Raw genomic sequence first — 25854 nt, 5'->3', positions numbered from 1 at the left:
CAACATCCAGTCATGAAACCCTGCTTTTTAATCCAAAGGAAACAAGTCCAACTAATTTCTCCTACCAGTGGTTTCCCCATAACCCTGTGTGTGTGTGTGTGTGTGTGTGTGTGTGTTAGTTGCTCAGTCGTGTCCAACTCTTTGCGACCCCATGGACTGTAGCCCACTAGGCTCCTCTTCCAATGGGATTCTCCAGGCAAGAATGCTGGAGTGGATTGTCATTTCCTCCATCCCCAGGGGATCTTCCCGATCCAGGGATCGAACCTGGGTCTCCTGAATTGCAGGCAGATTCTTTACCACCTGATCCACAGGGGAAGCCCACCCGATCAACCCTAGTTGGAGGCAAAGACCAGCTCTACTCTAGTGCAGTAACCGTGGGTCAGGATCAGAGGAAAGCACTGGTGCAGCCCTGGTGAGAGAGAAGAGGTTCTGGCGCCTTCTGATGGTCATCTCATGCCACAGCTCGTCCTGAGCCGCTCCGTGGCATCTGCTATAATCTGCCCACAAAAGCAGCTCCAAAGATACCTTTTACAATAGGTGAGCGGATACACAAACGGTGGCATATCCGGACGATGGCGTACAGTGGACGACAATGAACGAGCTGTGGGGGAGGGGTGTGCTGGGAGTTTTGGATAAGTAGATGCAAACTACCATACATAGAATAGATAAACAACAAGGTCCTACTATATAGAACTTTCCTGGCGGCTCAGGTGGTAAAGAATCTGCCTGCAATGTGGGAGACCTGGGTTCAAACCCTGGGTTGGGAAGATTCCCTAGAGGTATCTATATCTATTTATCTGTATGTACATACACATATATATTTTTGGCCATACCCCATGCTTGCAGAATCTTAGTTTCCCAACCAGGGATTGAACCTGGGTCCATGGCAGTGGAGACATGGAGTCCTAACTACAGGACTGCTAGGGAATTCCCTCCCTGTTTTTAATTTTTTTTTTTTTAGATCAACATCTTATACTTTATAATACACTCACAAATTTTCACACAAATTTCATGTTTACAAGTACAAAAAGGCAAAGAACCTCAAAGAATCGAAGTTACTGTATCATCGACTACATTCAATAGAGTTAATACTGTTGTCCTCCTTCTGCATCTTCTAAATCCAGAAGGGAACCGTGAATCCATTCCCCATGTGGACTCCGCTTTCAGAAGTTGGAGACTGACTGTAGTTCTGTACACGTTTGGGTTTCGACAGAGCTCAACTGAGATTCCATTGTGTTCCAGGCCAGATCGGCCAGAAGAAAGTCATCCATTGCTCGAGTTTAATTGCTGGTGAAGAATAAGCTCCATGAAGTTTCGAAGCCAGAATTCGTGGTCTGTGTTTCAGCACTGTTCAACTGAACTTTGTTTTCCAGGGCAGGCAGGTTTTTAAGCAGTGGAGATTCCGTCAGTCTGGGTATCTGTGTCAGATGAATCAGTACTCAAGAAAAAGCTGGAATATTTCAGGATACTTCCCAGCGGCAGACAAGGGCTACTGTCTAAAAAGAAGTTCAGGTCCATCTGTGTCTGCGTGTCAAAGATTTCAAGGCCTAAGAAGCTAGAATTTCCCCTACAACTGTAGGCCTGGGTAGAGGGGTCTGCAAGGAAGAAGTCAGTTTGGGTTTCTGTGTCCAGTGATTCCAAGACTGGCTCAGTGGTCATGGTGCTAAGCTTACTCTCCTTGGTTTGCGTCTGGATATTTGAGAACTCTTCAATATCAAAATCAATTGCAGGATTCTGGGCTGGGCCAGATAGAAGCTGGGTCCAGTATTTGTGTCAGACAAAAGACTATGATTGTCCAGGGTCTGACCAGGCAGGTTATTTGACAAGATGTTTTCTAGATCACTTAATAAATCCATGATTGGGATCTAATTATCTGTCATGTTCTGTGATGAAAGCATACTATTCGGTGTACTGAAGTTTATAATTGGTGCGGATTTCTCAATATCTTGAGTTAAAGTTTTAGGGTGGTTCTGAGGTAACAAGTCATGAATTACAATCTCTGCTATTAAGCTGCTGCTTATAATATTGTCTGTAGACACACGATATGATGAATGGACACTCTCAAAAATATCTCCACACATTACAGCTTGGTCCATCTGTACTTGGCCATCTGCTGGACGTTGCATCCCACTGGTCTGAGTTTCTCTGGAGATCCCACCTGGCTGGAAACTGGCATCTATAAATGTGTCAGTCTGAGCAGTAATAGATAAGGTTACCTTAGAACTGGGCAAAAAAGTCTGAGTTTGAACACTAATGGGAAGGGAAACCTGGAAACCAAATGTCAAATAAGTTTGTGAACAGGACGACACAGAGGAGTCAGGGCTGGCCCACTGTGCAAATGGCATAAATTGTGGTGTGGTGTGGGACAGGTCTGTCTGTACATTGATTGAAGAAATGCTGTTCTTCTGACATGTGTTCCCAAGTTCTTGTAACGGGTTAAATGGACTTTTACCCAAGTTCAGTTGAATACCTGTGCTAATCAGCTCAACAGCAACAGGATTTACAACTTTTAAGAGAGGGAGGCTCTCCTTGAGAGGGCAGGCCTCCGAATCCAGGCCGAGAATCAGGGTTCCAATGGACAAGGCAAGTAAGTGCACGGCACCGGGGCAGAGCCCTGATGGTCAACAGCCAACACCACAGGCTGGGCTGATGAGTCAGCTGTAGGCACAAAGACAGGCACAGGACAAAACTGCATGATGAGGAGTTTAACCAAAGCCACTTTGGGCTTTGGTAAAAGCAACATCTGAGGGTACCTTTGAGCTGCTGCAAGAGTCTACTGTTTGGCATTAGAGCTACAAGAGTCTTCAAAAGAAGCCACCAGCTTTATTTCTGAAGTTTCTAGTTCTGGAGCGTCTGGCCGTGGAATTGGTTGGTCGCTCAGTGAATCGGCAGTCTTCCTGGACAGCTTCCAGCTGCGCAGGCAGCTTCCAGTTTCCTTTCCTTACTAGGTGGGTCCCTGTGCTCTGCAGGGATCTCACGCCAGTTCGGTAGATGTGGGACTGTAACGCAGTCCTGCTGGCATAGGGATGGCCACACGGGCACTGGAAGGTCTTGCCACAATCCTCTGCATGTCTTTTCAGGTCCCACACGATGCCATACGAATTGCTGCACTTACTACATTTATGCTTCTTTTCAGCATGCATTTTCATAAAATGCTGTTTTACAAAAATTGAGAAAATGGTCTGTCAGGGCCTCTAGGGCATCATTCAATTGGACAACAGTAGAATTTCAGTACGATGGCAACCCACTCCAGTACTCTTGCCTGGAAAACCCCTTTGGGGGACGAGCCTGGTAGGCTGCAGTCCATGCGGTTGCGAAGAGTCGGACACGACTGAGCGACTTCACTTTCACTTTTCACTTTCATGCATTGGAGAAGGAAATGGCAACCCACTCCAGTGTTCTTGCCTGGAGAATCCCAGGGACAGGGGAGCCTAGTGCGCTGCCGTCTATGGGGTCGCACAGAGTCGGACACGACTGAAGCAATTTAGCAGCAGCAGCAGAATTTCAGTACAGTTTTCAAATCTTTTATTGTTGGATTCACTATGCCGTCCTACAGGCGGTGGTAGCTCTTGACCAGGTGCCTGTTGAGCGCGGGGCAGTTGGGCAGGATCTCGCTGCAGCTGCGCACAGTGCACAGGATGTTGGTCCTCATGGCCCAGGACAGCTCTCTCACCGGCGGCTGGATGAACTCTGGGGCCGGCGACACTGACCCTGTGGGCTGCTGCCTCGCCACCGTGGGTCGGGGTTGGTTGCCTCTCAGCTGCCTGGGGGAACCCCAAGGACCCAAGGCAGCGGCGGCACCCCTTGTGGCCGCCGGGACAGCCAGGGCACCTGAGGCGAGAGCCGCGGAATCCGCCTGCACTGCCTCAGAGGCCGCCACGACTCTTGCACTGCAGCCGGACCCGTTTTTAAATTTTGAGCTTTTTAAGCTTACATGCTTTTGCTGGCTAGGACCTCTTGCTGGTTCCGGGTGACACCTGTCCCTGGTCACCTTCCCTTGCCCGGTGACAAGATGCTCCTCTTCCACGCCTGGCCTTCAGGTGTATGGGCTCAGTGCTGCCCCTGACTTCTGACCTGCCCCCATTGTGGGGTGGAAAGGCAGCAACCCCTCAGTTCTGCCTGCGGCCCACACCCACTGTTTCATGTCCGTAGGTGTTCATTCGAGGCCCCTGTCTCTCTGACCTGCTCTGACCCTCGCCTGCCCTGTTCCATCTCTTCTGCCCTGTCCCTGGGTGCATTTCCATCAAGGGGACATGGCTCGAGCAGCAAGAGGTCTGATGGGTAAAAGCATCACCTCGTTTCTTGTAGATTCTTTGGGGACAGAGGCCCCCGGGTGGGTGACTCCATCCTTCCTGGCAGAGATGATGCTGAGCCCCCAGTACTGAAAAACAGCCAGGATTTGCAGTCCCCTCCTGGCTCCAAGGAGGGAGTGGGCTGCAGCCAGAGGTGCCCGTGTCCCTGTGAGGAGTCTCAGAGCTTCCACACCTGACCCAGAGGAGAGCATGAAGCAGGGGAGAGAGGATACAGGAGGAGGTAGAGGAGATAGATGGAAGATGGAGGCAGAGGACAGAAGAGTATAGGAGGATGGATATAGAGGGAGGAGGTGGGAATGGGACAGAGGTGGTGAGACAGGAAGAGGAGGAAGTGCAGGAAACAGGAGTAGGAGGAGGAAGGGTGATGGGGAGGTGAAGGTCCGGGGGTGCGGGACTTGAGAATGAGGAGGAGGGAGGGTGAAGCTAGGGGCTGCCCGAGGACTGTAGAGCAGCTGGTGGAGGGATAGGGAGGATGGGGAAGTGATGGAAGCTGAGGGGAAGAGGTGGGGGGATGCAGGGGTGGACTGTGGATGGAGGAGGATGAGGGGAGAAGGGCAGAGCTTTGGCATCTCCAGAGCCCGGTAGGTCCAAGCCTGTGCTCGTGTCCTGGATCCCAGAGGCATCCTGTCTGTCCTGCCCCAGACCAGGCAAGCTGGCCATGTGAGTTCATTTGGCCTGTAGGCTGGGGGTGGGGACACAGGGCCTCATGCTGTGCAGTGCACGGCGCCCCTGTGCTCTCCACGTGTCACCAGGTCTACACTCTCCAGCCATGTTCTTGATGGTTTTCTGTGCGAGTCCAGGAACTGAGGCCCTTCCCCTTTGGCCTTGTTCAGACTTGTGGACTGAAGGGTGGTCTCAGCAGCACAGAGAGGCTGCCTGAGGCTAAATAAGTCATTCTTTTCCCAAACTAACACCCTTCTGATCGGCTGGTGTGTTGCCTGAGCCGATTCACCAGCCAGAATCGGTGAGTTAGGTCCATTATGAGAACATGTGTCTCTTCCTAGTGCCCTTGGTCCCCAGTTCTTGCTCTGCCTCCCGAGAGGGGCCATCGGGGGGTGGGGGGTGGTGCGGTGAGGGGGGCGTGGTCCCAGGAAGAGCCCCATGGGCAGGAGCTCAGGGCTGCTGCCCTAGAACATGAGAGCCCCTGGTTGTGTTTTAATCTAAGTGAAGTCTCTCTGCCCCTTTCAGGGCTCCTGGGGCAAATCCGGCTCAAAGAGCTTTCTCTGAAATTCACACGTCATCCACTTTAGCTCAAGTAGACCATTCAAAGGTCTTTATTTTACAGACTCCTGCTACCGTCACCACTACATCCACCTGTCACCACCTCATAAAAGTCTCATCCATCAGCAGATACCCACCCCTCGCCCATCCCCCAGCCCTGGGGACCCCCGATCCAGTTTCTGTCTCTATGGACCTGGTGATGCTGGACACTTTAGATCAATGGAATCATACAATATATGGTCTCTTGTGCCCAATTGCATTCACCCATCCACAGTGTAGCTGGGGTCACCATTTCCTGCCCGCAGTACAGGAGAGTTGCAATCTCTCCACATCCTCTTATTGGGAATAAAGTTTCCATGGGTGAGAAGTGGTCTGCCCTGTGGTCTTGATTTGCATCTCCCTGATGACTGATGAGGTTGGGAAGCTCCCCCTGAGCCTGTTGGCCTTGTTTTCTAAGGCTGGGTGGACTTCGGAGAAAGGTCTACCCATGTCCTTAAGTCTAGAAGTGGAAGTGTTAGGTGTGGCTGCAAGCCATGATCGCCAAGGGGGATCCCACTCACTAAGGGGGCACTAATGTCTGATTTCTCCCCCTATGACCAGGAAGCTGCCAACAGGGAGCCAACTTCCACTTTCTGGGTCCCTGAAGCTCTTTAGGGCACTGGAATACATGGATTTTGTCTTGCAGCATCCAACATGGAGAAGCTGGAGACCCTACTAGCCTTGGAATGAGAAGAAATTATAACAAAATATGAGCAGGTGAGACCCCAGCAAGGATCATAGACAAGAGTAGGTGCACCCAGGCAGGGATCTGAGCCAAAGACAGGCAGCTGAGACCCGGCAGGGATCCCAGCCAGGTAGAACTGGTATCACGCATCAGAAAAGGTACATTCGCCAAGTGGAAGTCACTGCAGCCCAGGCGAGCATCCTAGCCCACAGAAGCAGGTATGTCCCAGGAGGAACCAGCGCCAAGAATAAGCAAGGGAGGCCAGGCAGAGATCATCCCCGGGTAGACCATGGAAGGCCACGTAAGGATGGTTATCAGTAGGAACAGGAACAGCTCAGGCAGGGGGCACAGTCAGCATGCAGCAGGTTGAGCCCCAGGTGGGCCATGCCAGCCCACACGGCCAGCAGGAGCAGGGATGTCCCTGGTGGGATCATAGCCAAGGAGGAGCAGGTGAGGCCCAGGTGGGGCCCATTGCCAGGTGTGCACAGGTACAGCCCAGCGGGAACCATGGGCAGCAAGAGCACTCTCATTCCAGGTAGGGGTCACAGCAAAAGCTGAGCAGAGCAAGCCTGAGTGGACATCCTCCTCCCCAGGACGAGCGGGTATGGCTCAGGTGGGAGTCACTGCAAATGGGACCAGGTGGCCCAGGCAGGATCCTAGCCAGGTACGAGCAGGTGAGGCCCAGGCAGATCCCACTGAGTCGGGTGGGCCTGGTACTGTGCCCCTAGGATGCAGGGTGGGGACTTGTCCTGCCCTGCCTTTCCTGGCATCTCTCAGCCTCCTCTGGCTTTGGGGCCATGCAGGGAGGGTGCGGGAACCAGGGGAGGATACAGACCTCTCACTGTACAGTGTTGCCAACAGGCTAGGTTCCTTTCTGTGAGTCACTGGGATGCCCCTCTCCCCCATCCTGGGGGTGGGTTTCCATTGGAAGAAACATCTCTCAGAGGTCCAAAAGGGGAGGGAGACCCCTGGTGGCCTTGGCAGGCCATGGCGCTGATGCATCCAAGAGCAGAGGTGGGCTCCCGGGGGGTCCTCCACGCACGTCTGGCTCCTGCAGGAGGTGGGCTACTTCCAGGGCATGAACGAGGTTGTGGCCGTCCTACTGATGTTCCTGAACGAGGACGACACCTTCTGGAGGTTGTTCCAGCTGATGACTGATGAGGAGCACGCCATGCGCCGTAGGTGCCTGCCGAGGACGGCTGGGCAAGCCTGAGGATCTGGGGTCTCTTTGCAGGGGGGCTGGTGGGGACCCTGGCCCAGGACAGCTCCCCATCAGCAAAGGGCACTGGCTTCCCACACTGCCCTTTGGGTTCTGGAGCCTCAGCCCTCAGTCCCAGCCTCATGCAGACCACTCTCCCTTCCTTCCCTGCTGGTCCTTCTGCCTCAAGCCCTGCAAGCCCACAGCCACACGAAGCCCGGGCAGCAACACCACCTCCTCTGCCCCCAGCCTGGTTGCAGAGGCCAGGAGATGGCCAGGCACACACCCGCATCTCCCCTGGGGGCCACACTCACTGCCCCTCCATACCAGGCCCGCCATCCCCCACTGTGGCTGCTGTGGGGACAGCATGCCGGGGCCAGATGCCTGCCCACCCCTCTGCCCAGGGTGCCCGCGGAGCTGGGCATCCAGGAGCAGGGCCTCTGCCCTGGCCTCACAGGCTGTCTTGCCTGGGAAGAGCATGTCCAGCCAGGGCTCAAGAGGGCCCCACAGGCAGGGGTCACCGCTGGGGGCTCCTGTGGTACTCCACTCACCTCTGGGCGAGGCTCTGACTTGTGGGGGTCTGGGGGCTCCTCAGGCTTCATCCCTGGATTCCCGAAATTGCTAAGGTTCCAGGCCCATCACAAGCACGTTCTCGGCAGAGCCCTCCCCAAGTTGAAGGGACATGTGGTGAGTACAACTGTCGCCCCGCCCAGAGGTGCTGTCCCATGGCCACTGCGGGGACTTGGCTTCCTGCAGACTTCATTTGCCTTCTCCTGGGGGCTGCCAGGGGTGAGCTCGGGCTGAGCAGGCCTACGGACAGCATGTCCACCACCCCTGAGGGTGGCTGTACAGGGCCCTCAAATAGGGAGGTTTCTGGCAGGGCAGGCAGGCCCTGAGCACCCCCTGCCCTGCTCTAGAGCCGATGTCTGCGGGGATTTACACACCCACGTGGTTCATGCAGTGCTTCATCAACCAGGTAAGGCTGCCCAGGGACGCTGGGTTCCAAGGCCTCCCTGTCCCCCACTCCTGATGCCCAGGGAGGGACAAACTCCACCCTCAGATATGCCAAGTCCCTCCTGAGGAGCCCCAAGGGGCAGCCCAGAGCCCTTCTGGTGGGCCCAGGGCACCGTGAAGTCCCAGGGACCCGCCGTTTCCACCTGGCTCCCTTCGGGAAGGGTGGGTCAACCTGGGGTGCAGCTGAGCCACCATCGTGATCTGCTGAGGTGTCCCCACCGAGAGGGTTAGCTGGTGCGCTGTCAGGCCCTAAGGACCCTGAGAGGCCTGGTGGGAGCACCTTTGTCCACCCAGATGAGCAGCTCTGGGACCTTGTCTGACGAATGGTGGGACTGCAGGGACCAGAGGCAGATGTGGCTTCTGACCCTGTGCTGGGACCCCCGTGCCCTGCTCAAGCGGCCCCTCCCATGCCCACTGTCCCCACAGACCCCCCTTTCCGCTGACCCTGAGGCTCTGGGAGGCCTCCATGCTGGAGGGTGGGCACTTGCTCACGGCCATGGCCTACACCGTCCTCAAGGTGCACAGGAGGAAGCGGGCCTGAGCGTGGAGCGCAGGCCACGGAGGAGGGAGTGCCAGCCGCATGAAGGCGGTCAGGGTGCCCTGTGGTGAGCGCCCCTAGTTGGGGTGCTCCCTGGAATTCTGTCGGGACAGATGGACCCCCAGGGGTGGTGCACAGCAGAACACAGCCGCCCCTTACGGGAGGACCCCCCAATGTGGGGGCTGAGCCTTCCTTGTGGGTCCCCCCAGTGGCCTGACGGCACACTCACCCCTAGAGAGTCTCCAGAATGCAGCTCACCTTGAAGCCAGCACCCTGGGGGGGATCAGCCCTCCCTTCGAGTCTCCTGGACTGACTTGGGGGTTGAGTGGGTGGGTGGGGCCTTCTGGGCCTCCAGCTGGGTCAGTATCTCACACCTTGTTTCTCTTGCCCTCCAGTCAGGAAAACCCACCTAGTCTCCAGGGCTTCAGTATCTGCGGCCTCAGCACTCACTCATTGAGGGTAAGGCTCCACGCGTGCTGTACCAGCAGAAGGAGGGAGGTGGTCATGGGTGCGGCTGGGGTTCCCTGCTGCTCCCCCCAGAGCTGTCAAAGTGTCCTTGGTCTGCGAGGGGTCTGTGCCTGTCCTGGGGGCCCTTGAGTTCACGCCCATTCTTGCCACCCTAGGGAGCTGGCAGCTAGACCACCACCATGTCCTATATTCTAGCAAAAAGCCCAAGACCTCCGGGGAGCTGACAAGTGGGTGAAGAAGCTGAGGAACTGGCAAAAATACCAGAGCAGCACGAAGGTACAAAGCTGAGTATCCTGACCCTGCAGGGCGCTAGCCTTTGGGCCCCACAAGGCTCGGGAGACTCTAATGCCAGCCAGGGCGGCAGCCAGCCCAGCCCAGGACCCCACAGGGAGGGAGCAATCGGGGCTATTCTCTACTCCCAGTTTGGGAAGATCAGACCCAGCTCTAGGAAGACCCTGCCCCTCTGCTGCATCTTCCACAGGCCTCTCGCTCCGTCTCCTCCCCGGCGTGGTGCCTGCATCTGTCTCAGGGCTGCTTCTCCCCCATAGATGTGCTGAAGGGTGTCCAAGGGCATCCCTCCACCAGTGCGAGGGCAGGCCTGGTCTCTGCTCTGGGACCTGGAGAAGGTGAAGGCGGAGAACATCAGGAAATATCAGGTGCGGTCGGTCCACCTGAGCAGGGGCAACGGGCCAGGCTTGGCGGGCTGCCCCTGGGGACCCCTGGCCCATCCCCAAGGGTGGGGGATGGAGGTGTCGGGCTGTGGGGCTCCACGCTCCTCCTGGGCGGTTTTTAGAGTCAGGGTGTTGGGAGCCCGAGCCCCCTGAGTCGGGCTGGCGCCAAAAGAGGAGTAGGTGACTATCAGAAGGAAAGGCAGCGAACTGGAGTCTCTCCTCCCCACGCCCACCCCATCCTGCCCCCTTCTCGCCCCGCCCGGCCTGTTACCGCCTAATGGCAGGGACACTCCAGAGGGTGTTAGGAAGCAGAGGCCCAGCCGCCCTCCCCGCGTCCCCGCACCTGGGAGCCGCCTCCCGGGACCAGGCTCAGGGCCCGGCGGGAGCTGTCACCTGGGAGGCCTCTGGGGGAGGCGGCGGAGGGGTCCAGAGGGCCTGGACGTTACCTTGTTAACGGTCGGGGTTCTGGGCCTTGAACGGGGGAGTCCCTCGTGAGCCCCGCTGGCTTCAGAAACAAGCGCAATGAGGTTTCTGCAGAAAAGAGCTGCGGCCCCTCCGGCCGCGCAGCGCCCGCCGCGTCGCGGCAGTTGTGGCAGTTGGTCCAGTGGGTCAGGGCCGCCTGACGTTGGCCCCGCCCCCTCGGCCCCGCCCACAAAAGAGCATTAAAAAAGCGCATAAAAGAGCAGGCCCGCCGGTGCTGTCCTGACGTCAAGCACATTGACGTAGACATCAACCGCACCTTCAGAAATAACCTCTTCTTCTGGGAGCGATACGGAATCAAGTGGGTCCCCAAGGTTCCTGGCGGGGAGGCGGTGGACCTGGGTCTGGAGCTGGGGTGGCAGGGTGTCGACCCCTGCCCGTCCTGGCTGTACCGGCTGAGCCTCGAGGGGGGCGCGAGTAGTCACGTTAGGAGCTCGGGCAGAGGTGGAGGGCTCGCGGCGGGTGGCGGTTGGAGAGGGGAGAGTGGGGCGGGGCACCCACTGGAGGGGAGGGGCTCCAGGCGGCAGAGACCTGGCTGAACAGGAGCTCAGATGAACTGAATTCGGGTTAGAGGAGTCAAAATGACGCCCCATCTTGATGGTGTTGCTTACATATTTCTACTTCTACAGTTTCTATCATTTGTAAAAATAGATTGGTGAACCCCAAATTCCATCACTTAGGGGCCCAGTCCCATCCCATCTCCTGCCTTCACCACATCCTTGACCAGCACATGCCTTTCACAGAGGACCCAAGACCTCTGGCCTCACCCCATTGCTAGGCTCTCAGTATGCTTTTTTTTGGCCGCGCCACATGGCTTGTGGGAGCTTAGTGCCCTGACCAAGGAGCAAACCCATGCCCCCTGTGGTGGAAGAACAGACTCTTAATCCCTGGTCAGCCAGGGAACCCCCCAACCTACTGCTGCTGCTGCTAAGTCACTTCAGTCGTGTCCGACTCTGTGCGACCCCATAAACGACAGCCCACCAGGCTCCCCCGTCCCTGGGATTCTCCAGGCAAGAACACTGGAGTGGGTTGCCATTTCCTTCTCCAATGAGTGAAAGTGAAGTCGTGTCTGACTCCTAGCGACCCCATGGACTGCAGCCTACCAAGCTCCTCTGTCCATGGGATCTGCCAGGCAAGAGTACTGGAGTGGGTTGCCATTGCTAACCCTAACCTACTGCTGCTAGTATGCATTTTAAAAACAAGAATTCTTGGGAATTCCCTAACAATTCAGTGGTTAGACTCCACACTCTAATTGCAGAGGGCCCAGGTTGCATCCCTGTCAGGGAACTAAGCTCTCACAAGCCAAGCAGTGGGGCAAAAAGAAAAAAAGAAGCGGGATTCTTTTTTTACACGTGACCTCAAGCCTGTTGCAACACCTGAAGCGTGTACTGTAATCCCCTAATACGCACCCAGAGATCACGTCTCCCAACACTTCGTGCTTTCTGAACAAGCTGTTCCAATCCAGGTAACTGGATTGGAAGACACTGACAGCCAGGGAAAACATATGGGCAGGTAAGAGAGAGGGTTCTGCCACAACCAATTCAGGTTGCAGGCTATTGGCCTGCAGATCAAGCTCACTCTGGACCAAGAGACACTCTTCAGAGCCTCCACCCCAGAGAGAAGAGGGATCTGGCCACAGCAGGGCTGAGAGCAACAAGGCAGGAGTAGGCTGTGCTGCCCGAGTGGTGACCCCAGACCCCTCATGCTCCTCTCACAGTGAGATGTCTCTACTGAAGGGCCCTGCCAGTCCCAAAGCAGGGTGACCCCAGGACTCCTTGGCTTTGGGGGCTCATTTCTTAAACACACTTGCTTTGTCGTGAGGCTCTGTCAGACAATATAAAATTAAGAGCATCAGTGTGAAAGAAGCCCCCTGTGTCCCCTTCCCCAGGCAGCAGGCCCTGTTCCACGTGCTGGTGGCCTATTCCATGTATGACACTGAGAATATCTGCTCACCCAGGCCCTGCCCATTCCAGGGGGTCCTCCTGCTGGTCATGAATCAGGAGCATCCAGGAGCAGAGGTGGGAGTGTCAGGAGAGGACAGAGTGGCCTCCAGGTGGGTCCTCCACACACGTCTGGCTCTTGCAGGACATGTCTACTTCCAGGACATGAACAAGGTTGCGGCCATCCTACTGATGTTCCTGAACTAAGAGGATGCTTTCTAGGGGCTGGTGCAGCTGATGACTGACGACAAGCACACCATGGGCGGTAGGTGACTGTCGAGGACGGCTGGGCAAGCCTGAGGATCTGGGGTCTCTTTGCAGGGGGGCTGGTGGGGACCCTGGCCCAGGACAGCTCCCCATCAGCAAAGGGCACTGGCTTCCCACACTGCCCTTTGGGTTCTGGAGCCTCAGCCCTCAGTCCCAGCCTCATGCAAACCACTCTCCCTTCCTTCCCTGCTGGTCCTTCTGCCTCAAGCCCTGCAAGCCCACAGCCACACGAAGCCCGGGCAGCAACACCACCTCCTCTGCCCCCAGCCTGGTTGCAGAGGCCAGGAGATGGCCAGGCACACACCCGCATCTTCCCTGGGGGCCACACTCACTGCCCCTCCATACCAGGCCCGCCATCCCCCACTGTGGCTGCTGTGGGGACAGCATGCCGGGGCCAGATGCCTGCCCACCCCTCTGCCCAGGGTGCCCGCGGAGCTGGGCATCCAGGAGCAGGGCCTCTGCCCTGGCCTCACAGGCTGTCTTGCCTGGGAAGAGCATGTCCAGCCAGGGCTCAAGAGGGCCCCACAGGCAGGGGTCACCGCTGGGGGCTCCTGTGGTACTCCACTCACCTCTGGGCGAGGCTCTGACTTGTGGGGGTCTGGGGGCTCCTCAGGCTTCATCCCTGGATTCCCGAAATTGCTAAGGTTCCAGGCCCATCACAAGCACGTTCTCGGCAGAGCCCTCCCCAAGTTGAAGGGACATGTGGTGAGTACAACTGTCGCCCCGCCCAGAGGTGCTGTCCCATGGCCACTGCGGGGACTTGGCTTCCTGCAGACTTCATTTGCCTTCTCCTGGGGGCTGCCAGGGGTGAGCTCGGGCTGAGCAGGCCTACGGACAGCATGTCCACCACCCCTGAGGGTGGCTGTACAGGGCCCTCAAATAGGGAGGTTTCTGGCAGGGCAGGCAGGCCCTGAGCACCCCCTGCCCTGCTCTAGAGCCGATGTCTGCGGGGATTTACACACCCACGTGGTTCATGCAGTGCTTCATCAACCAGGTAAGGCTGCCCAGGGACGCTGGGTTCCAAGGCCTCCCTGTCCCCCACTCCTGATGCCCAGGGAGGGACAAACTCCACCCTCAGATATGCCAAGTCCCTCCTGAGGAGCCCCAAGGGGCAGCCCAGAGCCCTTCTGGTGGGCCCAGGGCACCGTGAAGTCCCAGGGACCCGCCGTTTCCACCTGGCTCCCTTCGGGAAGGGTGGGTCAACCTGGGGTGCAGCTGAGCCACCATCGTGATCTGCTGAGGTGTCCCCACCGAGAGGGTTAGCTGGTGCGCTGTCAGGCCCTAAGGACCCTGAGAGGCCTGGTGGGAGCACCTTTGTCCACCCAGATGAGCAGCTCTGGGACCTTGTCTGACGAATGGTGGGACTGCAGGGACCAGAGGCAGATGTGGCTTCTGACCCTGTGCTGGGACCCCCGTGCCCTGCTCAAGCGGCCCCTCCCATGCCCACTGTCCCCACAGACCCCCCTTTCCGCTGACCCTGAGGCTCTGGGAGGCCTCCATGCTGGAGGGTGGGCACTTGCTCACGGCCATGGCCTACACCGTCCTCAAGGTGCACAGGAGGAAGCGGGCCTGAGCGTGGAGCGCAGGCCACGGAGGAGGGAGTGCCAGCCGCATGAAGGCGGTCAGGGTGCCCTGTGGTGAGCGCCCCTGGCCGGGGTGCTCCCTGGGCTCTGTCGGGACAGATGGACCCCCAGGGGTGGTGCACAGCGGAACACAGCCGCCCCTCCCCCGTGGGAAGACCCCCAGGGTGGGGGGCTGAGCCTTCCTTGTGGGTCCCCCTGTGGCCTGACGGCACCCCCACCCCTCAAGCACCTCCTGACGCTGCCCCTGGAAGGCTGCAGGAGTTCCTGCAGGACGCGCTGTCCCGGGCCGGGGCCCCGGCGGATGGTGCAGTGTGCACACGCAGCTGCCGGCCTCCATGGCTGAGCTACCCAGGATGACGTATGACCTGCCGCCGGCCAGAGGGGCTCAGCCCTGGTCTCCCCATGAGTCCCCCTCTCAGGCAGTAGTGGGTGGGTGAGCCCCGGGCTTTCCCCTCACCCCCGGCCATTCGCTCTTCTGGGCAGCCACCACAGAGTCCAGGGGTTGGTGGCCTAGAGGGCTGTTCTCAAAGCTGGGCCGGCTCTGCCATGCCTGGCCCCACAGGCCCACCTTGTGCAGACCACAGCGATACAATTCCCTCCCAAACTTCCCGGTGATCTGTGAGGCCACAGGCAGGTGGCCCCCAGACCTTGGCTTTGAGCTGGAATGCTGGGTCCCTTCCCCTTCAGTCCCTGCCTGGGCCACCCCCAGGGCCACGCAACAGGCCTGACTCCGTGACCCCACTGAGGCTCCGGCAACCAGCTCCACCCAGCCTGCTGAAGACGGCGCCACTGGGCCCAGGACACCCCTCCTGCCCTGAGGCAGCTGCAGCCAGCATCCCTCCCATGAGTGACCAGCACGGCCATGGTGGAGCCAGGACAGCACCCCAAGAGCTGCACCAAGGCCCCACACGTCCGCATGACCCCCTGAGCTCTGTGTCCATAGGGAGACTGGACGTTCAGGGGCCTCCAGAGGATGAGGTGACTGTGAGCACAGGGACCCCGAGGCTCCCGGGGACCCCGAGGTCCCCAGAAGCCAGCAACATGCTCTGCTTTTTCACGCTGAGCTCAAGGAGGATGGACCCTACCCCCCCCCTCAATATAGCACAAGTCCCTAACTCCAAAGGGCCTGAATTTGGGCTCCAGGAGGGCAGATGCTGTGTGAGCACCCCCCAGCCTGGACTGTGACTAAAGGGGCTGCCCCGGCCAGTCAGGAAAGCTGGCTCAAGGCAAGGCGAGCCCTCTAGGAGCTGTATGTGGTCTCCTGCAGCCTGAGAGTGCCCCACAAGGTCCCTTCAGTGACCTGAGGAGCCTCTGGGAACAACAGGCCACCTCCAGGACCTCACACGCATAAGGAGGCGGGGCTAGAGCAGAGGGTGCTGCTGTTTGGGCTGACGCAACACACTGTCCAAGTCAGTGACTGCCTTTTGGGGCCCCTAAATCTCAGCAAATACAACCCTCCGGGGATCCAACTGGGTTCCCTGCCCCCCAGCCATTCCCTATGAAGATCTCCCTCCAGGGGACGGACAGACTTTGGTTTCAGTTTCCCCCCTTGCTGGTTAAAGGTTAATATATTTTCGTGCATGAAGTGCTAGACTGGCTGGTTCTTGTAGCACCTAGACGTCTCCGAAGGATGCTCTCAGGGCCCCCAGAGGCAAAGGGAGCACCAGCTGGACAAAACTGAGGTTCCCAGCTGCCTCGTGGGAGGCCACAGGCACTACAGACTCCGAGCTTCAGCCAAACCCCAGGATCAAGACCATCGGATGATTGACTGTGACTCAGCCTGTGCCCGGTGGGCCAGGACTGGGCTCCAGGAGAGCAACAGCTGGCAGGCAGGGAGCATCAGTTCAGTCACTCTGTCCACCAACCTGGGCTGGCCGGGCTCCAGTGGCACTTGCTTTCTTCCCTGCCTCCTCCTCCCCACACCCACCTCGCACACCCCTTCCCACATCACACTGGACACCTCCGTGCCCCTCCATACCTGTCAGGGGAGCAGCACCTGAGCTCAGGCAGCCTAGGGCCCCCTCCTTGGGTGGGCATGCTGCCGGATCTCACGCACCAGTGGAAGGAAGAGGGCACTGGCTCAAGGGGAACACTGCCTCCGCCTCGAGCAGAATCTCAGACCCTTCCCTGCCAGGAGCGAGCTCCGCCAGTGGCAAAGGTCATGAGGAAGGAGGCTTGGCATACGCAAAGGTGGGATCGAGCCTCAGGAGTCCCCCTGGAAATTCTTGAGCATCTACCCCCAAAACCAGAGTCTGCCTACTTTCTGCTTTGTGCTCTCACCTACACTTCTGACTTTACAGGGGGCTGTCCCCCATTACCTCTCTCTGAAAAAAGAGTTAACTTACAGCTCCAGTTAATAAAGTTCCTGGGTGTGATAGTGTTTCAACCTACAAACTCCTTTGGAAGTCCTCTAGCCTGCCTGAATAGGTTTTTCCGGCCACATGTGATTGCTCAGAGCCTCGCAACTGTGAGAGGCATGAGATGTTCTAAACTGTCTAAACACAGATTCCTTTGAGCAGTTAAAAGATTGATTAGAAATTGTATTGGTGAAGGGTTTTTCACTTGTTGAGCCAATGTTTGCTGCTAAGTCTCCATATCCCTTACCTGCTGTGTCCCTGGCAGTGTATTGATTAATATAATTGGTGTAAGTAGTAGCTTTAATGTTTGTAACCTGGGACCCTTGAGTTAATTCTTTTTCTTGTTATAGCCCACCACTCCTTTGCTCTGTAGGAATGCAAGTTTATCTAATGCTTTTGGAGGGTGGTGCCTGACTTTAGAATAATCACCTATAGAGAAAAATAAGTTTCTTAAAATGTTAACAGGCCTCCGGGCCAGAAGATGATGCAAATCACCTAAACTTTTGCATATGATAAGTTTGCAGGAAGAAAGCCTGGCTTACTGCATGACTCTACCCCTTCCCCCATTATCCTCTATGCATAACTTAAGGTATAAAAACTACTTTGGAAAATAAAGTGCGGGCCTTGTTCACTGAAACTTGGTCTCCCCATGTCGTTCTTTCTCTTACCTTCTGGCTGAATTATTCAGCCTCTTTTCTCCACTGAATTTCCTCACTGAGCTCTCCTTATTTCAGCCTCTTTTCTCCACTGAATTTCCTCACTGAGCTATCCTTATTCTATTACTCTTTATATCCTTAATTAACATTTAATTAAGCAGTTGTTTCCTGATCCTCGCCGACGCCATCCCTGCTTCGAATTCCCTGGATCCACCGGGGCTAGACCCCAGCACTTCCCCGTTCACCCCACAAATGGGGAGCTGGGTCCTGCTTGTCTCGGGCTCCAGGGCACCCTACTGGAATACGTGTCAGCAGCCCTCCCACTGCCCACTGAGGGGTCAGGGCTGACTGGGACCTTGGGGCGCTCTGGGGGCACATGGGCCAGGGCCAAAGGGTCACTGCTCCCATTTGGCTCAGGGCAGCTCTCTCTGGGGACCTCCACCTCCCCCGGGAGCTGTGTCAGCCCAGACCCAGGTCCTGGACCCTCTCGCTGCCCCTGCCTCCCGGGGAGACTCACAGCTTGAGGGGCTGCTGGGTCAGGGAAATCGAAGTGGGTTCCAGGGGGTCCCTTAGCTGGAGCCAGAGGTCGAGCAGCTGCCCTGGATGCAGGGAGAAGGGGCAGTGAGTTCTGCTCCCAGGCAGTGGGGGTGGCACAGGGCCCTGGTTGGATGGGGGGCAGGGAGGGGGGCTTCCACCTGGTGCATCTGGGCCAACACATCACTGCAGGGGACGCTGCAGTTTTGGGTGAGTTTCTGGCCTGCTGAGACTCCACGGTACTATGACCAGGTCACACTCGTTCCCACTAGCACCACAGGTATGCCATCTGAGTCCTTCACCCACTTGATCTGCTCCCTACAAGGGGGAAGGCATGATCCAGTGGGCAGGCTGCGGGCTGGGCTGCACTTGGGGTCACAGAGGACAGGAAGCCCCTGAGGGTCAGTGGTCAGCTCACCAGGGCTGGTGGATGCCCTTGAAGGACTCGGTATTGTTGATGCAAACACCCAGAGGAAAGCCCTCCCTGGTACTCATGTACTGGTCTCCATGATGCTGACTCTCCTGGCCTGCTGTGTCCAGTAGGTAGGTCTCCCCATCGGTGACCACTTGCTTCCAGTAGGAACTTAGAGACAGCCAACCTTCCTGGGAGGGGACCCTCCCTCGCTTCTCTTGTGCCCCCAGGACCTAGGACAATGGGACCCCTCCTGCAGAGCAGGAGGAGGACAAGCCCCTGTCAGGAGCCAGGCTGTGGACTAGAGTCGGCTCACCTCCATGGTGGAGTTGTCCTCCATGGGGTGGTTCTCGATGAGCTGGATGGTCAGGGCACTCTTCCTCATACCATGGCGCCCACCGCCACGAGCTTATCCTCCGTCATCACTCCTCAAGGGACCCCAACACCAGGCACTACTGTGGTTTCCCGTCCCACTGACCCCACTCGCACGCCCACTGAGCTCCTGGGGCCAGGCTGCCCGGGCCAGGCCTGTCTTCTGAACCAGGCATAGCAGCAAGAACGGTGACCCAGGGACTTCCCTGGTGGTCTAGTGGTTAAGAATCTGCCTTGCAACGCAGGGGACAGGGGTTTGCTGTGGAGAAACTAAGCCCCACGCCACAACTACTGAGCCGATAAGCCGCGAGGAAAGATCCAACATAATGCGATGAAGACGCAACGTGCCACAGCTGAGACTCAACGCAGCCAAATAAATACATACGTTAAGGCAGTCTGAGCGTGGGCTGGAAAAGTTTCCAGACACAGAGCATTTCATAAGGGAGGGTGTTTATTAAGAACCAAGAGCAGAGCTGAAAAGGGCGCAGCAGGCCAAACTCCTGACCGAGCAGGGAGAGTCGATAGTTCTCGTGCGTTAACAGCCAATTTTTATAGCCTCAAGACGAAATTGCTATGGAAGGCTGGCATTGGGTGATTGGCTGGGGTGCTGTGGGGTGTTTACTAGAGTGGGCATCTTTGTCTAACTGGGAGTCAGAAAGCTTGTTAGTGATGATCGGGGGGGGGCTTCCGGCAAGGGTTACAAAGGGGCTCAGTTAGTTTCGGAGATGACCTTGGTTCTGGGCTCCACTTCTGTGGCCTAGGGGCAGAACTCAACAAAATATTTTTTAACAAAATGAGGGGAAAAAATGAATGGTGACCCAGCCGCTCACCTGCAGCACCTCCAGCCCAGAGGTGTGAGGGGGCTCCTACCTCTAGCTACACTTAATGAGAGCAGCCAGCTCCCCAAAGGCAGGGCTGACAGTTGAGAACATTCCCCCAAGCACGCACCTGAATTAGAAGCTGCTGGGGAGGCAAAGAACTGAAACTGGAGGTACTGTGGGCCCAAGGTTATCAGCACCCTCTGGAGAACAGGTCTTGCCAGAGTGGCAGGCACAGCAGTGTGTCTGGACAGGACTGACAGCCAACAACCGGCTCCAGGCGCCCCCTGCTTCCACCCCTGGGCATGTTGGTGCGTTTGGAAAGTGTTCACTGAGCACCTACTGGTGCCAGGGGTTGTTCAAGGCACAGGGTAACGGTCAGACAGAAAGAACCGCTGCCCTGGCAGACTTGGGCTAGCTCCAAAGAAAAAAAAATCCACGTAAAGAAAATAAAGGGAAACCCATGAGGTCCCATTGCCAGAAGAACTTTGGAGAACGTGAGGCAGGTGAGGAGGTAGACAGGTGAGGGCCAGGGCTCCAGGAAGCAGAAACTTATCACGAGAAAAGACCCGAAGGAGGTGTGGGAACCAGGGCAGAGATGAGAAAGAAAAGGCCCCTAGCTGGGGTGTCCCCAGTTTTTGGTGCTTAAAGAAGGGATGCCCTTGTGGGGACAGTGGGCAGTGACATTCTGAACCCCAGGTTCTCCTGGTGTGTGTGATGGCCACCAGATGTCCAAGCTTTTTGGAGGGATCCTTGGGGACCTGGTGTGTGGGAGATCCTGCCTATCACCAAGACGACACGAAGGCCTGGACTTTGGGGCACCCAGAGCACTTGTGGGAACCCAGAAGACAGGACCTGGGACCTGGAGCCTTGAGGAGGCGGCCCACGCGAGGCACAGCGGATCCGCGGCCTACGGCTCACCAGCGCCACCTTGTGGTCACGTAGTAGAGGAGCTAAGATTCCACACGCCTCTCCGGGGGAAAAAACAAAATATAAAACAGAAGCAAATGTAACAAATTTAATAAAGACTTTTACAAGGGCCCACATCCAGAAAAAATTTTTAAGAGACTTCCCTTGTGGTCTATGGGCTTCCCAAGTGGCACAGTGGTAAAGAATCCCCCTGCCAATGCAGGAGACGTAAGAGACACAGGTTCAATCCCTGGGTTGGCAAGATCTCCTGGAGGAGGAAATGGCAACCCACTCCAGAATTGTTGCCTGGAAAATTCCATGGACAGAGGAGCCTGGTGGGCTACAGACCATGTGGTGGCAAACAGTCAGACACGACTGAGCACACACACAGCTAGTGGTCCACAGGCTGGAACTCCCAGCTCCCAGTGCGGAGCTCCTGGGTTCTGTCCCTGGTCAGGGAACTAGATCCCACACGCCACAACTAAGAGTTCAAAGGCCGCAACCAAGACCCAGTGCAGCTAAATGAATAAATTTTAAAATACTTTTTAAAAAAATTAATAAATAAATCTTAAAAGAGAGGACTGGAAAATGTTCCTGTATCAGTCAAGTGTTTCTTTGGCTCCTAGAGACAAGCACACACAGGCTCCAGGCTCTGTACATGCCAAGTCACTTCAGTCGTGTCCAACTCTTTGCGATCCTGAAGACTGTAGCCGGCCAGGCTCCTCTGTCCATGAGATTCTCCAGGCAAGAATACTAGTGGGTTGCCATGCCCTCCTCCAGGGGATCTTTCCAGCCCAGCAATGGACCTGGGTCTCCTGCATTGCAGGAAGATTCTTTACCTTCTGAGCCACCAGGGTAGCCCAGGCTCCATGGACCTCCACTAACCAGGCACTTCCCCGGGCAGCCCTGTGTGTGGGGCTGCAGGTGAGACTGGAAGTGGTGGTCTCTTCCTGGCCTGGGCAGACAGAGGGTGGGTTCCGAGCCTCCCTCCTCCACACTGAGCCCCACTGCACAGTAATGGCCTACTAGGTACCAAGTGCTTTCTGATGTTGCTAACAACCTCAGGTAGGTTGTGCTCCTGTTTACAGAGAAAGAATCTGAGGGGTGGAGAAGGCACTTCACCTATCTCAGGTGAGTCCCAGATCCCCTGAGTGTAAAAGCTGGAATTCAAATACTTCTTTATTATTAGTCACCATGCTGTACATTACATTCCCATGACAGCTTTAAAAATTTTTTTTATTTATTTTTAGCTGTGCTGAGTCCTTGCTGCTGCAAAGGCTTTTCTTTATTTATAGCAAGCAGAGGTTACTCTAATTGCAGAGCACAGGCTTCTCATCGGGTTGGTTTCTCTTGTGAAGAACTGGCCCTAGGGTGGGCTTCAGTAGGTGCTGCATGTGGGGTCAATAATTGTGGTGTATGAGCTGAATTGCCCTGGGTCACGTGGAATCTTCCCAATATGTGATTAGTCACTCAGTCACGTCTGACTCTTTGTGACCCTTTGGACAATTCCCGCCAGACTCCTCTGTCCTTGGGACTTTTCAGGCAAGAATACTGGAGTGGGTTGCCATATCCTCCTCCAGGGGATCTTCCAGACCCAGGGATGGAATCCAAATCTCCTGTTTCCTGCATTGCAGGTGGACTCTGAACCACGGACCACCAGGGAAGCCCCCATGACTGCTTTTATAACATGAAGATTGTACCGTTTAGCCCACTTCACTCAGGTTTGTGCAACCCCCAACCCCCTGCCCCGGCAGCCACTAACCTGTTCTCTGTACCGACGAGCTAGATACTCTTTTAATTTTTTTAAAGATTCCACATTTAAGTGAGGTCTTATATTTGCCTCTTTTCTGATATTTCACTTAGCATACCTTCGAAGTCCATCCATGTTGTTGCAAATGACAAGATTTCCTTTTTTAATGGCTAATATTCCTACATATATATATATATAATGTAATATATGGCATATCATCTTTATTCTTCTACGGATGGGCACTTAGGTTGCTTCCATATCTTGGCTATTTTAAATAATGTTACCTTAAACATAAGGGCACATGTGTCTTTTCTTTTCCTTTTCTTTCTGTAAATACCCAGAAGTGGAATTGCTGGATCATATGGTAGTTCTATTTCTAATTTCTTAAAGAAACTTCATACTGTTTTCCTTAGTGACCACACCAATTTACACTCCCACCAACAGTGCCTTAAGAGTTCCCTTTTCTCCACATTCTGGACAACACCTGCTATTTCTTTTTGATCATAGCCATTCTATAGGCGTGAGGTGTTATCTCCCTGGGGTTTAAAATACCATGTCCCTGATTAGCATACACCCTTTCATGTACCTATTGTTCTGTATGTACGTAGTTTCATGTACCATGTACTGTATGTCTAAGGAAAAACTTTCAGATTTTCCGCCCATTTTTTACCGAGATTCGTTTTTGCTATTGAGTTACAAGTTCTTCATGTAGTTTAGATATTAAAGTGAAAGTGTTAGTCGTTCAGTTGTGTCCAACTCTGTGACCCCATGGACTGTAGCCCACCAGGTTCCTTGGTACATGGGGTTCCCCAGGCAAGAATACTGGAGCAGGCTGCCACTTCCTTCTCCAGGGGATCTTCCTGACCCAGGGATGCAGGTGGAGTCTTTACCGTCTGAGCCACCATTAATTCCTCAGCAGATACATGATTTGCAAATATTTTCTCATTTCAGAGATTATCTTTTCATTTTGTTGATGTTTTCATTTTCTGAGCACAAGTTTTTAGTTTGATATAGTCCCACTTATTTCTTGTTGCCTTTGTTTGGTGCCAATTCAAAAATATTATCCCCAAGACTGATGTTAAAGAGCTAGCTATCGCCCATGTTCTCTTCTAGTTTTATGGTTTCAGGACTTATGTTTCAGTCTTTAATCCATTTTGAGTTAATTTTTGTGGATGGTTTAAGATAGTGGTCCAGTTTTCCCAACACCATTTATTGAAGAGACTGTCCTTTCCCTATTGTATATTCTTGGCTCCTTTGTGGTAAATTAACTGACTACAAAGGAGCATTTGTAAATAAACCTGTGGGTTTATTTCTGGGCTCTGTATTCTGTTCCATTGATCTATTTCTGTACTGTTTTGATTACAATAGCTTTGTAGTATGCAGTATTAAATCCAGGTTAAATCATGCAGTATGATAAATTCAGCTTTGTTCTTTCTCAAAATTACTTTGGCTATTGGGATCTTATGTGGTTCTATACAAGTTTCAGGATTCTTTGTTCTAGTTCTGTGAAAAATGTCATTCAAATTTTGGTAGGGATTACAGTTTTAACAATGTTAATTCTTCTGTTGCTGAACCAAATGTAGCGTCACTCGCCCACACAAAGTAAAGCCAACCTACTGATGCATCTTTGTGGTGAAGGAAAGTGCAGTGATTACTGCAGAGCCCCAAGCAAGGAGTTCAGGAAGCCAATGTTTATCTTATTCTATTATTTACTTATTTGTTTGGCCATACTGCTGTGCCCCTTGCAGGATCGTAGTTCCCTGACTAGGGATTGAACCCAGGCCTCCTGCAATGGAAGCTCAGAGTCCTAACCACGAGACCACCAGGGGATTCCACCAGGCAGCTAATGTTCAGAAGGCCTAAACACCAAGGCTTTCGGGGAAAGATTTTTAAAGGCCAGGTGTATTTAACATTCTTCTGACTGATTAATTGGGACTCAACATCATCAACCTTCTCGTTAACTTCTTCCCCGTGGTGCACGTTTCAGTATCTGCAAAACAGCTCGAACAATATGCCTCAGAAGATCATCTATAGCCCTTGAGGAGGAACTAAAGGTCCTTGACTTTAATGGTGAAACTATTATTTTGTCTTGCTTGACTCTTTCCCTGTGTTTCTGTATTTCTGCCCTTCTCTGATAGAATTTATTCTTTGAATCTTGGGGAAAGCCGAGGAAGCTCAAGTTTTTTTAACAGACAAGGCAGGCAAAGGACATGGTGGGGTCTGTCCCAGGAAGACCCTGTAGGGTCCTACACAGTTGTACTTCCAATCCATGAGCATGGCCTATCTTTCCATTTATTTGTATCTTCAATTTCTTTCCTCCAGGACTTCCCTGGTGGCCCAGGGGTTAAGAATCCGTTTTCACATAAAGAACAGACTTTTGGACTCAGTGGGAGGAGAGGGAGATAATTTGAGAACAGCACTGAAACATACACATCACCATGTGTAAAGCAGATAGCCAGGGCAAGCTTGATATATGACACAGGGCACCCAAAGCCAGTGCTCTGTGACAGCCTGGAGGGATGGGGTGGGGAGGGAGGCGGAGGGGCCGTTCAGGATGCAGGTGACACATGCATGTCTGTGGCCAATTTATATTCACTTCAGTTGCTCAGTCGTGTCTGACTCTTTGTGACCCCATGGACTGCAGCATGCCAGGTCTCCCTGTCCATCACCAACTCGGGGAGCTTACTCAAAACTCACGTCCGTCGAGTCAGTGATGCCATCCATCTCATCCTCTGTCGTCCCCTTCTCCTCCCGCCTTCAATCTTTCCCAGCATTAGGGGCTTTGCCAATGAGTCTGTTCTTCCCATCAGGTGGAAACTCAGAGTCCTAACCATTGGATCGACAGGAATTCCCTCAAAACCCACTTCTTCTTCCTCAGATTCTACTGCCCTTATGCAAATGGAGACATTATGTCTACTTTGCTATTTATGCCCTGGGCAGGGTTGAGATCTGAAGGTCTCTTACTCTGGACTGGCCAAAGGATGGGGAGCCAAGTCCCTGTCTGCTTTCCCCTTCCCAGTAGGATCACAGCAACTCCCACCTATAATGGGCATGTCTAGTATAAACATTTGCTGGGGCCCACACTGGGCTGAGCACTGAGGGATACTGGAAGCTTAACAGTGAACAGTTAACGAAGCTTAAGCTGGACCGTCCTCTGGAGGTCTGTGTATACTCTAAGGTGCTGAGCATGAACATTCAGGCCCCTGTCAAACCTAACCGCTCTAGTCCACATGCCTCATACCAAACTCAGGACACCAGAGCTACTGGAGCAGGGAGCAAATATGGTAGGACTCCCTGGCTTTGAGTGTCATTTAATAACCAACTCAATGACGATGTGCAATCCTCTTAATACTTTTTAAAAATTTTTATAATTTTGGCCATGCCTTGAGGTACATGGGATCTTAGTTCCCTGACCAGGGATAGAATCTGTGCCCCTTGCAGTGGAAACTTGGAGTCTTGACCACTGGACCAGCAGGAAAGTCTGTCTCTTTTTTCTAAATACTTCATGATCATGGTAAAGAGCAAGTCTCATTTTGATATCAGTGCATCTTAAACCTTTCCCTGATGTTGGTTAATTTCTCTTGAACAACAGGATTCAGGTCCAGAGCCTTCAGCAGGTAATGGTATAG

General features: G+C 54.6%; 1 protein-coding gene, 1 long non-coding RNA gene and 1 pseudogene across 2 annotated transcripts; 1 reads left to right on the top strand and 2 right to left on the bottom strand.

Moving 5' to 3' along the window:
• Positions 1-1163: 1163 nt before the first annotated feature.
• LOC129642043 (ATM interactor-like) lies at positions 1164-3874 on the bottom strand (annotated as a pseudogene).
• Positions 3875-10885: 7011 nt separating this feature from the next.
• On the top strand, positions 10886-16674 carry LOC129642042 (uncharacterized). Its single transcript, XR_008709520.1, has 5 exons — positions 10886-10928; positions 12713-12832; positions 13448-13539; positions 13770-13828; positions 15105-16674. It is a non-coding gene; the product is annotated as an uncharacterized LOC129642042 (long non-coding RNA).
• Positions 16675-17768: 1094 nt separating this feature from the next.
• On the bottom strand, positions 17769-18761 carry LOC129624109 (GTPase HRas-like). Its single transcript, XM_055541861.1, has 5 exons — positions 18693-18761; positions 18383-18567; positions 18224-18282; positions 17948-18029; positions 17769-17796 (listed from the first exon to the last, which is right to left on the bottom strand). Exons 1-5 carry the CDS (start codon positions 18759-18761, stop codon positions 17769-17771), a joined length of 423 nt encoding a protein of 140 aa, XP_055397836.1.
• Between the last annotated feature and the right edge of the window lie 7093 nt (positions 18762-25854).

The sequence above is a fragment of the Bubalus kerabau genome, chromosome 1 (assembly GCF_029407905.1).
Source record: "Bubalus kerabau isolate K-KA32 ecotype Philippines breed swamp buffalo chromosome 1, PCC_UOA_SB_1v2, whole genome shotgun sequence".
In the NCBI taxonomy this organism is placed as follows: Eukaryota; Metazoa; Chordata; class Mammalia; order Artiodactyla; family Bovidae; genus Bubalus; species Bubalus kerabau.
Note: the sequence above shows the minus strand (reverse complement) of the source record. Positions and strands in the feature narration are given on the sequence as shown.

Bases quoted from the DNA above. Each gene is read 5' to 3' on its own strand.
- LOC129624109 (XM_055541861.1), bottom strand. From the start codon at position 18,761: ATGAGGAAGAGTGCCCTGACCATCCAGCTCATCGAGAACCACCCCATG. The intron at 18,568-18,692 runs GTGAGCCGACTC...GTCCCCTCCCAG, and splicing joins AGGACAACTCCACCATGGAG to GAAGGTTGGCTGTCTCTAAG. The intron at 18,030-18,223 runs GTGTGACCTGGT...CCCTGCATCCAG, and splicing joins TGTGGTGCTAGTGGGAACGA to GGCAGCTGCTCGACCTCTGG.